Source organism: Euprymna scolopes, chromosome 27 (assembly GCF_053919585.1).
Source record: "Euprymna scolopes isolate OS-2025 chromosome 27, ASM5391958v1, whole genome shotgun sequence".
NCBI lineage: Eukaryota > Metazoa > Mollusca > Cephalopoda > Sepiida > Sepiolidae > Euprymna > Euprymna scolopes.
The window spans coordinates 63,552,038-63,565,249 of record NC_136508.1 but is presented as its reverse complement, the minus strand read 5'-3'; the positions used below and the strand labels follow the sequence as shown (position 1 = coordinate 63,565,249).

Below are 13,212 nucleotides of genomic sequence, written 5' to 3'. Positions count from 1 at the left end.
TTATTGAAAATATCACATTTTTATCTCATAGATAAGAGTATGGTTGTTGGTCTGTGCATCTACTTTGGTGTTTACTCCTATAGTGGCCAAATCTTGGAGAGTCAACCAAATATTCAAGAAAGCAGCGTTCAAAAGAGTGGTAAGTAATCTCTTTTGTTTTGTTTTGTTTTTACTTTTTCCCATTATTGTAAACTAGCCTGGAGCCCGGCGTTTCCCGGATGTTTGGAGGTGTGTGTGCAGCACTTACCAACACAACAAACGCCCACGTGTTTGTGCCTTGTATAGGCATGCGCGACAACAAAACTTGGGTTTTTATAAGCGTAAGTCTCGAGGTTGTCAGGAATCTACAGGCGCATGTGCAAGAGAAGGGATTGAGATAGTGGTATAAAAGGCAGGTCAAGTGAGAAGGTTGTTGTTGTTGTTGTCATTGGACGTTACAGTGACGCGTGCGTTAGCAGGTGATTAAGAGGCTGTTTTTTTTGTGTGTGTCAAGTCGCGCACCTCGGTGAAGATCATATAAATCGTGCACCTCGGTGAAGGTGAAGGTCATAAGCTATTTCGGCTATTTCGTTTTTTCTCTTTTCCTGGACAACTATGGCTGGGGCAAAGTTTGATTTAAAACTGATACCCGAATTCGACAGATCCACTTCTGTTGTCGACTGGGTCGAAAGGGTTGAGCTGACCTGCAACCTCTGTGAAGTAAAGGGGGTGCATACCGTGATTCCCCTGAGATTGGCTGGAGGCGCCCTAAGTGTATATCAGCAACTGAGTGCTGTGGAGAAGGCTGATATTACCTGTATAAAAAATGCTTTATACAAGGCATTTGCCATGGATCCCTGCACGGCCTACGAAACATTTGCCACTAGGAAGCTCATGCCAGGAGAAACCGTGGACGTCTTCTTCGCGGAGCTGAAGAAACTTGCAGTTCTATTTGGCAATGGAGTGTCAGAGCAAACACTGGCGTATGCATTTGTGGCCGGCCTTCCCACCCATGTTAAGCAACTGTTGAGGGCTTCCCCCAGCGTATCTGTAACGCCCATGGAACATTTGTTAGAACGCGCTCGAGCCATTATCAGAGATGAGGAGGACCTGAGGGAACCGGTTGTAATGATGGCGCAGGCAGCCAAGACTAATGCTGAAAAGAGTCCCAGTTTGAGACCCACGACCAATGGGAGATGTTTCTGCTGTGGCCAGCGAGGCCATATCGCAAGAAATTGTACTAACAAGGGGCGGAGGCGCCTGCGCTGTTTCCAATGTGGTAGTTATGGACATTTATCCCAAAATTGTGCGGGAAATGCATCAGGGGGCAGGACGTCAGCGCCGCCCTGTTCCCCGGACAAGATTTAATTGAGGCGCAACCGACAATAAATGTGTACGTGGACCAAGTGCCTTGTTCAGCTATTCTCAACTCCGGGTGTTCACACACCATCATGAGTGCCAAGTTGTGTCAAAACTGGATAAAGCAGAACATCAAAGTAACCACAATAGGTGGCAATACGCAAGCTTGCTGTGGAGCCGGAACTGTCAAAGTCCACACAGACTCTGGTGTGACCGCAGACATTAATGTGCTGGTGATGCGAGGGGATTTGCTGGGATTCGATGTACTGTTGGGATATGATGCTATTAAGGCACTGGGGGGAGTGGTTATCGGAAGAGATGGGACTGTGCGATTTTTGGAAACCCCAGTGTGTGCTGCAGTTCACATTGATCGGCCTGATTTTAAGGTGGACTACGACCCTCACCAAAAAGCATGGACTGCATCGTGGAAGTGGACAGAAGGAAGGGCGCCAATCGAACTCAAGAATAGCATTGCAGAGTACTCGATACCCGACAAGGCCCGTAATGAATACGAGAAGGAACTTGAGGCATGGATCCAGGATGGATGGCTGATCCCCTACCCCAACAAGCTGGGACCACCCAAGGGTCTGATTCCCTTAATGGCGGTAGTCCAGCATAACAAATCAAAAGTTCGTCCGGTGCTGGACTATCATGAACTCAATAGATGCATTGAGACGTACACTGCCGATGCTGACGTGTGCGCCAGCAAGCTGAGAGAATGGCGCCAGAAGGGCTCCAATGTGTCTATAGTAGACTTGCGGAAGGCTTATTTGCAGCTTATTTGAGGCTGTTCCAGACAGTGTGGTTCCGGGGTCAGAGATACTGCCTTACTCGGCTTGGCTTTGGGCTGAATGTGGCACCGCAAATCATGAAGACCATCGTAAATGCAGTGTTGTCCCAGGAAAAGACCACTGAGGACGCAACATCAGCCTATATTGATGATGTGTACGTCAATGAAGACGTACAATCTGCGTCGCACGTCAGAGAAAAGTTAGCTCAATTCGGGTTGGAGTGCAAGGATCCTGAACGTCTGAGGGATGGAGCACGGGTATTAGGATTGGACGTTTGCGGGAAAGACGGTACCTTACGATGGAGGCGTGGCAGTGAGATTCCAAACATCCCTGATGTTATTACGCGGCGGACTATTTTTTCCTTGTGTGGGAAACTTATTGGTCACTTACCAGCGTGTGGCTGGCTCCGAGCAGCTGTGGGCGTCATCAAACGCAGGGTAAGTTTAGTAACTACAGGTTGGGATGATGTATCTGATGATGCTCTTCTAACTCTGATGACGACAGAAACCCTAGAGAGAGTTAACAAGGAGGACCCTGCCCGTGGAGAATGGTGTGTCGATGGGGACACTGTGAATGTGTGGGTTGATGCTAGTTCTTTGGCATTGGGAGTGTTATTGGAGCAACGTGGAAATGTAGTAATTGAAGATGCGTGCTGGCTGCGACCCGTGAATGATGCTCAACACATCAACCTGGCGGAATTAGATGCTGTTGTGAAAGGTTTAAATCTGGCACTGCAATAGCAGTCGAAGAAGTTACACTTGTACATGGATTCTCTCTGCGTCTACCACTGGGTGTCCGACATCTTTCGGGACAAACAAGAGTCCGCACTAAGGCAGCCAGTGAGATGTTAATCCGGCGGAGGCTAAACACCCTGAAGAGTCTGGTATCAGAGTATGACCTGTCGGTGAGTGTAACGCTCGTGGCATCACACTGTAATCGTGCAGACCAGCTAACCCGTGTGCCTCACAAATGGTATGAAGCTGTGAAGACAGGCATGGAGTTCGCTGCTCGATCTTGCGCAGTTGGCGCAATTAGCTCATGCCAAATACAAAGAATTCATGTGCAGAGTGGACATCCAGGTATCAAAAGAACTTTGTATTTTGCGAGGCGTGTGGACCCGGCAGTGACAAGGGCGGATGTCAGGCAGATGATCAAGCACTGTGAGGCATGCCAGTCTATCGATCCTGCACCTGAGCAATGGCAGAAGGGGCGATTGGAAGATGAGCATGTGTGGCAATGATTAGCGATGGATATTACCCATTACAGTGGTAAGCCCTTTCTAACCCTTATCGACTGTGGACCCACTCGTTTTGCGGTGTGGCGGCAAATGACCAGGCAGGACTCAGCGAATGTTGTCTGCCAACTGTCATCTATCTTTTCCGAGCAAGGTGCGCTGGAAGAGATATTGACGGACAACGATGCTGCTTTTTGTAGCCACCAAGTTCGGCAGTTGTTGAATGAGTGGGGTGTCCGACTACGACTGTGATGTGCTCATGTGCCATCAGGGAATAGCATTGCTGAGAGGAGCCATCGCAGCATCAAGAGAATTGCTGCCAGAAAGCAATGCACCATTACGGAGGCCACGTATTGGTATAATATCACACCAAAGGATGGGAAGACACTAACAACAGCACCGGTCAATGCCATACACAAATACCGTGTTAGGATAAAGGGCATTGACACTGTCCAACCAATCGACGAGGAGAGTCATAACAAATACAAAGTAGGGGATCCAGTTTGGGTTAGACCCCCTGGAAACCGGTGCACCACCAAGTTCAAGCGAGGACGAATATCTGGAGTGGTCAGCCAGCAGTCGGTCCTTGTTAATGGAACCCCACGCCATGTGCGCGATCTTCGCCCAGCTAGTGAAGTACATCCCACAACTACAGAGAGCGATGAATCATCAGATGATGAGCTGCTGATGAGTGAGGTCACCGAGCAAGAGAGTGGTAGTTGTAGTTCGTCTGATCAGGCAGGATCAGAACCAGAACCAGAACCACACCCAGAACCAGAACCAGAACCAGAACCTGAATCCGAGAGTGTAAATACCACCCTTCACAGCAGCCAACGAACAAAGAGGCCACCCCCGGAGTGCACTCTATGTGATCATCAGATCAGGGGGGGAGTGTAGTACTTACCAACACAACAAACGCCCACGTGTTTGTGCCTTGTATAGGCATGCGCGACAACAAAACTTGGGTTTTTATAAGCGGAAGTCTCGAGGTTGTCAGGAATCTACAGGCGCATGCGCAAGAGAAGGGATTGAGATAGTGGTATAAAAGGCAGGTCGAGTGAGAAGGTTGTTGTTGTTGTCATTGGACGTTACAGTGACGTGTGTGTTAGCAGGTGATTAAGAGGCCGTTTTTTGTGTGTGTCAAGTCGCGCACCTCGGTGAAGATCATATAAATCGTGCACCTCGGTGAAGGTGAAGGTCATAAGCCATAGTGTGTTAAGAAAAAAATGTGGTAGTAGGCAGCAGGCTCGAACCCATACCGCGAAGGTAGAAAAAAACGTGAAAAAAAACCCTGATGTCTTAGCTGTTGCATCCATCGCCACACAGGAAGTGGTGAAGGTTTAAATTAAGGCTAGTCAATCGAAAAGAGGCGATGACTTTCGAAAATATCGGCGAAAAAGGCGACACCTTCTTGTAGAGCAGTGCCCAGTTGAGGGTGAAGGAATTAATATTTTTAGCAAATTTTTCGATATGTGTCGCTCGAAGGGTCGAGCTTCAAAACGATTCAAAACGATACGGATCTTGTGAAAATCCGCCGCCTTTGTCGATAGTTTTAGGCAGACATACATACATACATACAGACAGACAGACAGACAGACAGACAGACAGGCGGCAGAAAGAAATATAAACAAAAAAGATTTATGTTATAGATGGAAATCACTCCAGATAGGGCATGATGCCATCTTGTTTAAGAAGCTAAAAAAATTACTTCAGGCCAACAACTAGTCACCGATAAGTGTTTAATACTTAACATGATTCTGAGAAAAGGGTGTTTATCGTTTGAATTAGTCGAGCAATCTTGCTTCAGTTTGAGTATGATAAGTATGATAAGTCGCCATACAGAACGAGTGTAGTACTCGAAACGGGTATTCCTAGTGGGAGGCTTGCATAATTTCCTGACGTCTCTTCCAAATGGCTCTACCAGCCGGTATTTATAGCTTAACTAGCCATCAAGATAATTGCAAGAAGGAAAGACACAGATACCGACCAGAAACATCAATACCGACTAGAAAACATCAATTCTTCCTCCTTTGTTAGAAACATCACTCATAGAATGTGAGGACTAAAGGACAAAATAGGGGAAACAAGAATTACAAATTTCGCTTTCTACTTGGCCTGAGTAATATATCTAAAATATTTTAATCAAAAGTTTTGGCCCATATCCAGTTATTGCTGACAGTCGCTCGTATAATCTAATATATCTATAAAAGTGAGAATATGTGTGTATGAGGACACTTCTCAACCTATATACTCAACAAATTTTTATCTACATTCTTGAAATTTGATATATAGGGTATTCAGACACGTGGAAAACTTTTTAATCGGTTTTCATCCGGGAAAAATGGCTACTAAGAGGTCAAAATCAAAAAAATGCTACGTGGCACGAGTCATTGGATTTTTATCTGTTTGTCAACTGTTTCACGAATGTACGTGCGTGAATCGTTCACATCACAGAGTAATTATGTTCAGAATAAGTAGATTTGAAAAAGCTTCTTTTTTTTTTAATCTTTATTCTCGACTTTCCATCGGAGCTGCAAAGTGTTGTAAGTTCTACATCATGTTAAGGTCGCGTTTCTCCCAACTTCCAAACGTGCAGACGATACCTTCCGTGCTAACTTGTCCAATTCTAACTTCACTGTAAAACTGTCGTGCATTTATAAATTATCTCATTACGTCATCAAGTTATGTAACCAAAGACACAAATCAACTGATCCATCTTTATTTAGCTAACATTCCTGCTTGTTCTACCATTCCAACGTTAATATTTTACCATAAATATTTTATCTGTAAAATACCTAATTCATTTTGATACATGTTTTTTAAATTCTATTTTCCAAACATCAACAACAATAATAATAATAATAATAATAATAATAATAATAATAATAATAATAATAATAATAATAATCGTTCAGGTTACTTGGAGTTGCATGCGCAGTGCTCTATATAACACTCCTCCATCTGCCATTTTTACAAAAAAAAAAAATGTATGACATTTTACTAAAATGTTCGTACATTTTTTTTATCTACGCCTCCTTATCCTATTTTCCTTGGTAACGATACTTAGATCCCTAGATTTCCCACACTCTGTTGGGCTAAGAAACAGGTCAGACCGCATCCTTATTTAAGTATTTTTCTTCCCTTAAGTTATTTATCAGTTATTACGTTTGGGGATCAAGCAGAAAGCCCCTGCTTGCACTATCTCCACTGGTCAGCCCACAAGATACCTTCCATTATGCATCAATATATTTAATATATGGTACCTTGTTATACTATGCTCTATATAGCACAATTAGTCCATACGGAAGATTCTTTTTCTTTTTTTTTTTCAGGTTGTGTATGCTTTAAGAAAGAAACCAGTATAGACCCGCAGTCGTCTCTTTCAGTTTGCTAATTGATCCAAATTTCATTGTCAGTTTTTTTTTTGTTTTTTTTTTTTGGTTTTTGGTTTTTTTAATAATTTGAATTTTATTCAATAAATACATAGTTCAACATTTGACAAAAATATGAATGAAATTAAAAAATTTATGAAAATGCTTTTTCAAACACGATGTTATTTGAGATGTGTCTTTTGATCCAAATATTTAAGAATCGCTCGTAACACGTGATTAATAGATCAAAGATGTTGACAAAGTCCTGCATAGCAGGGATTATTGCTCTACTTGTCTCCCCTGTTGGAATACATATCTCTTTAGAAGACGGGCTTTGTCGCTGATTCAGTTACTGACTTAATTCTAACTTAATTTCTACTGGAAAATTCTATTTTCTTGCTTATTCTAACGTTATGTGGAATTTTTCATTTTTAATTTAATCTTTACACATGTCCAACATCAAATCTTGCTACTCTCCTTCTCGTCAGTATTCTGGCTGATAGAATGAGAATAATGGATCAAGATATATTTTCATTAATATAAACAAATTTACATGTTTGTGACACTGGACATACTAATGTTTTGGACAAATGGTCGGTTAAAATCAGAAATCCTTGTCAGGCGACTTAATGGTTGCTTTCCACAGAAGGAACGAGTCTTCATATATATATATATATATATATATATATATATATATATATATATATATATATATATATATATATATATATATATATATATGTATGTATCAAATAACACAAAATTAAACAAATTTTTGAAAAACAGAAATAGGACAGAAAATGAATCTAATAATGTAAAAGAATGTAACTGCCGGGACGCTAATGAATGTCCAATGAGAGTGAACTGTTTAACTTCAAACGCAGTTTACAAATGTGAAGTTATAACAAATAATGAGACTAAAGTATATCTGGGGAGCACTGGAACTTGCTTTAAGGACAGATATCGTAATCACCTAGCATCGTTTAAAAATGAAACTGAGAAAGAAAAGAACACCACAAATAACGAAAACAACAACAATGTGGATAAAAATGAAAACAACAATAAAAAGGAGCATAACAATAGTGGCAATTACAATTACTATAACGAAAATAGAAACAGAACCAATAATAATAACGAAAACAACCGAAAAAAAAAACTAAGAAAAACTCAACCACTTTAGCAGTATGGATTAAGGAATAAAAGGAAAATAAAACTGAATATAAATTAAGATGGTCAATAATTGATAAAGGGGAAAAATATAAACCCAGCAAATCGAAAATATGCAACCTATGTATATAAGAATCTTACCATATATTAAAAGAAAAATTATTAAACAGAAGACTAGATGTAATCCACGGATGTTTGCACAGAAACAAATATTTAATTTCACGCACTAGAGCGGATTAGAAAAAAATGCAAAGAAGGTAATCCTAGATAAAAAATGATACCACGAGAGTGACCTCCCCTGCATCGGGTAATATAATACGAATTCAAACACTAAGCAAAAAAAAAAAACTATTAAAATAAACACGCATAAATATAGGAATAAAATTATATAAAATTATATGATAATTGGGAAAAAACAAATAGGAAAAACAGGGAAAATTAAAACAAAAATAAATAATTAATAAATAAAAAATAAAAATACGAAAGTACGGGTTAAAACGGAAAACTATTTTTACATAACACCAAAAGATGGAGGAAGTGAGGAAGCATGGTTGTGGAAATCTTTTTACCCGAATACGATGTCCAGCATGTTAAAAATATACCATTTGTTGTAAAAATCTAATGGATAAACATCTGAAGAAGTTGGTGGGGGACAGGATATTTTTACGGAAACATAAATCTTAAAATTGCCACTCATTAATGAAACAGCTGTAGTGGAAAAATCCAGGAAATAAACGAAGGTTATAAAAAAGAAAACGTGAGTTTTTGAATTTTCAACAAAACTTTGCAATATATATATATGTGTGTGTGTGTGTGTGTGTGTGTGTGTGTGTGTGTGTGTGTGTGTGTGTGTGTGTGTGTGTGTGTGTGTGTGTGTTATTTATTTTTGTTTTTACGATACGTTTTTGAATGAATTCAAATATTTACGAAAGTGCATTTATACCTAAATGCGAGTTGGGAATAATTTTCCCTTTAACCAACTTGGTACCCCCACATGAGGAGCAGCATATATATTGTTTTTAAAATATAATTATCCAGTGACACGTGTTTCGTCGTCTACGACTCATCAGAGTGGCTGAATCTAGCGAGATTCGAAATCGGAATACCGCAGGGTCCCAATTTCGAATCTCGCTAGATTCAGCAACTCTGATGAGTCGTAGACGACGAAACACGTGTCACTGGATAATTATATTTTAAAAACAATATATATATATAAATTAAAATTATACTTAAATAAGCAACAAGTTCGTAAATTGTTTATTAATACTAGATTGTCGAATGTTGAACTGGTATGTGAAATGTAAAAATTAAAAATATTATTTTCAAAATAAATAATAATGATGGTGGTGATATTGATAAAAAATAATATAAATAAATTAAAATTAAAGTAAATGTATGTAACCAATTAATTTACAATTCAACGTTAGTAGAAACGAAGTATAACTTAATAACTTATGACTATCGATTAAAATAATTTTGATGCTAATTTGTGTAATGGACGGATTAGTGAAGTAATTTATAATATAAATTGATTTAATCTTTTAATAACATTAAGTGAAAGACATTAGAACATTATTAAAATTACTTATTAGTCTAATATGGATTACTATGGGATTGGAATGTTTATAGCATGAATGGTAAAAAAAACAAAAACAAATAAAATAAATAATTTATTATAAGGAAAGTTTAGATATCGATAGATTTGATCCAAGAGAGGTAACTCTATCTCAATTTAAATTAAATTAATTTGAACTATTTACAATTACGATAAACAAAGGAGTTTTCAGCAAATTTTTAAACTTAACCAAACGTAATTATAGGTTTTTAATTGAATGATTCTAAGAAATATAACTATAATAATAATAATAATAATAATAATAATAATAATAATAATAATAATAATAATAAGCTTGATTATAATAGTCAACGGAACTGAATTATGTATGGTTTTCAATTCGAATCAATTGATTATTTATGATAACCGTATAGATCAATCGTTTCTTGTTTTGTTTTGTTTTGTTTTGTTTTTTTTTTTGTTTTTTGTTTTTTGTAATTTAGTTTAGTTTAGTTTTGTATACGCAAACATGTATAATAGTTTATAATTTATTGATATTATTTTCATAAGTATGTATACACAAATCAGAATTAATAAATTTACTAATTATTAAATAGAACATTTTGGTAGAAGATTCATAAATTAGTACGAATAGTTGGGTTTAGTGACTTTGTTTGATAAACTTCAAAATGGCGTAATGGAAACATATTAAAGGTATTTGCAACTTCTCTTCCAATTTTTGGATTTTAATCATGTCAAACCACACTTCCTTTTGACGGATTAATTGTTGCTATTTCTTCTGATGAGTTAAGGGCATAATAGATTCACTGATTGATATAATAATTAAGTGATTGATTTTGCACCATGAAACGGATTACTGTCAAGAGTTGTAAAATTCAACTGAATTAAAGGGATAAATTATAAGATGGTCAACACCATGAATTTTGGAATATAGTTTTCTTTTATCATTTATACTATATATAGGTATGTGTGTGTATGTGTATGTGTGTGTGAATAAATAAATAAATATAAATAATATAACAACAAAAAAGAAAAATATCAAAAAAAATTTTTGCTCAATGGCATCATTTTTTTTGTTTATTTATTTATTTATGTATTTATTTTGCTTTATTCTTTTTACACATTAAAGTTTAAAATAAGCATCCAAACTCAGTCCAAACAGGAAAACTTTCTTTCTTTTTCACCGTGTTTCATTTCGGATTCATGACCATGATGTCATATCCGGAGAAATACGTCTAACTCTAACTTAATTTCTAATGAAAATTTCCATTTTTTTGCTTAACTAATCTTATATGGAATTTTCCATTTTCCATCTGATTTTTACACACACCCAACACCTAATATTGCTACTCTCCTCCCTCGTCCATCTGTTTTTTTTTGGGGGGGGAACAAGAACAAAGATAAGTGTCATGTTTATAAGGGAAGGAAAATTTTCATATGTGAGAATGTTTTTGTATATACCTGTGAAGTCAAGCTGTGTGTGTATAGGCATATGTGTATATAGGTATGTCTATGTATAGGTATATGTGTGCTCATAGGTATGTGCATGTATGTAGGCATGTATATCTATGTAGGCATGATGTATATGTATGTATGTATGTATATATATATATATATATATATATATATATATATATATATGGCTGTATGTAGACAGGTGCGTGTTTATAGGTATGTGTGTCTATATCGGCATGTATGTGTATGTAAGCATGTTGTGTATGTAGGCATATGTGTATATGTAGGCATGTGTGTGTATGTAGAAATGGGTGGATCCATAGGCATGTGTGAGTATAACATTATTTATTTCATGTGCGACAGTTGAAGCCATGTGCAATAGTTGGAACTTATTGTTATAAGGGACATAATTACGGATAGCACCGGATACGAAACGGTGTATAAAAGAGCGTCTTGCATTGTCTTGGAGTCAGTTCAGTGGTACGCGCTAGCCCGACCGTCTCGCGTCTTACACTCTCCAAGTGTAGTCATGATTAACCAAGCTCCCAGGACGAGCGTTCCGCTCACACACGTTAAGTTACCTTTTTCCTTTACTTTCATTTACGCGTATATCAACTTCAAGGCGAGCAGCCATTTTGTATTGTGTATTATTTCGAAGTACGAATAAACCTTTTTGTTACGCATTCCACTCGGCGTATTTTGTCATGTTATTATATACCGTCAAAACGGGATATAACAGTTGGCGACAAGGATGATTCTTATCTCTTAACAGAAATAAATTACCGTACTAATAGGACTGTGTACTATTCAAATTTACAAGGATTTCGTTACTGAACACGTACGGCAAAGAACTATTCGAAATTGTCTTACATAAAGTACGGATTTCTCCGATATGAACTCTCAGAAAGGTAATAAAATTGTACTTGAATGATATTGACAAGGTAAAGTGAACTTTATTTATATTTTTTGAAGAAAAAAAATATGTGAGGAACGCAGGCGGAATTCGAACCCGGTACCTTTTGGATTACGTTTTTGGAAGAAAAAAAAAGAACTTAGAGGCACAACAAGAACAAACAAAAATACTTCAACGCCAAATGTCGACTCAACAAAAGAATTTGGAAAAATTAATTCAAACCTCGACAACTGAGAAAAAAACGAATTTTTCTGCAGAAGGTATTTCAAATTCTTTGTCGGAATTTCACTACTCTCCCGATACTGGCGTTACATTTCCAGCATACTATAGAAGGTATGAAACAGTTTTTACAAAGAGGTGTTCGGATTGGACCGACGAAGAAAAAGTCACGCTGTTGCTCCAAAAACTGGGTACTGACGAAAACACTAAGTACGCTAACTTAATTTTACCCAAAAAACCGGAGGAAGTGACCTTTGAAGAGACAATTAATACGTTGTCTAGAATATTTGATAAAAGAGATAGCCTTTTCCACTCTCGATATAAATGTTTGAATTTACAGAAATCGGAATCTGAAGACTATTTAGAGTATGCTTGTATTGTAAATTGCTTATGTGAATCATTTAAATTAAATGAAATTTCTGCGGATTTATTTAAATGTTTAATCTTTGTACAGGGACTCACAGAACCAAGGGACAAAGATATCAGATCCCGGATCCTGATAATTATGGAGTCGGGCCCAAATATAACTTTACAAAAAGTTACCGAGGAATGTCAACGTCTCATTAATATCAAGAGAGACAACACCCGCATTGAAGAAAAAAGCGTTTACAAGGTACAACATGTAAAAAGGCAAAGGACCCCTAGAACTTACAAGACCCAAGAACAAAGGACCCCTAGAATGCACAAGTACCAAAATTGTGAATGTTGCGGAAGTACGAGACACACCAAAAAGACCTGCTGGTTCAGGAATAAGATATGTTACGAATGTGGGTTCAAAGGCCACAAGGTAACGTACTGTGACCAGAAGAAAAAACGAAAGACTGACAAAGTGAATGCACTTCGCACAAGGAAAGAGAAAAGTTGCGAAAGGCGTAAGTATGTCAGTGTTCACATAAATGGACATCCTGTAAAATTACTCCTGGATAGTGGTTCGGACATCAGCATCATAGATGAAGATATCTGGAGAAGGATCGGTCGACCCGAACTAATGGAAACCAGCAAGATGTCGAGGAGTGTGTGCGGCAAAAAGTTGGAATTTAAAGGAGAACTGAGGTGCAACGTGACATTTGATGGTCAGACACGCACGTCCAAAGTGTACGTGGTTCCAGGAAGGAACAAAAGTCTGTTTGGAGTGGATTGGTTTGTCC

At 37.9% G+C, this 13,212-nt stretch overlaps 1 protein-coding gene across 1 annotated transcript in view; it reads left to right on the top strand.

Moving 5' to 3' along the window:
* LOC145248868 (putative G-protein coupled receptor 156) overlaps window positions 1-13,212 on the top strand; it is a 144,138-nt gene that overhangs the window by 104,187 nt on the left and 26,739 nt on the right. Inside the window, exon 4 of the mRNA XM_080110616.1 lies at window positions 32-139. Within this exon, the coding sequence (XP_079966742.1) occupies window positions 32-139 (108 nt within the window). The remainder of the gene's footprint in view (window positions 1-31; window positions 140-13,212) is intronic.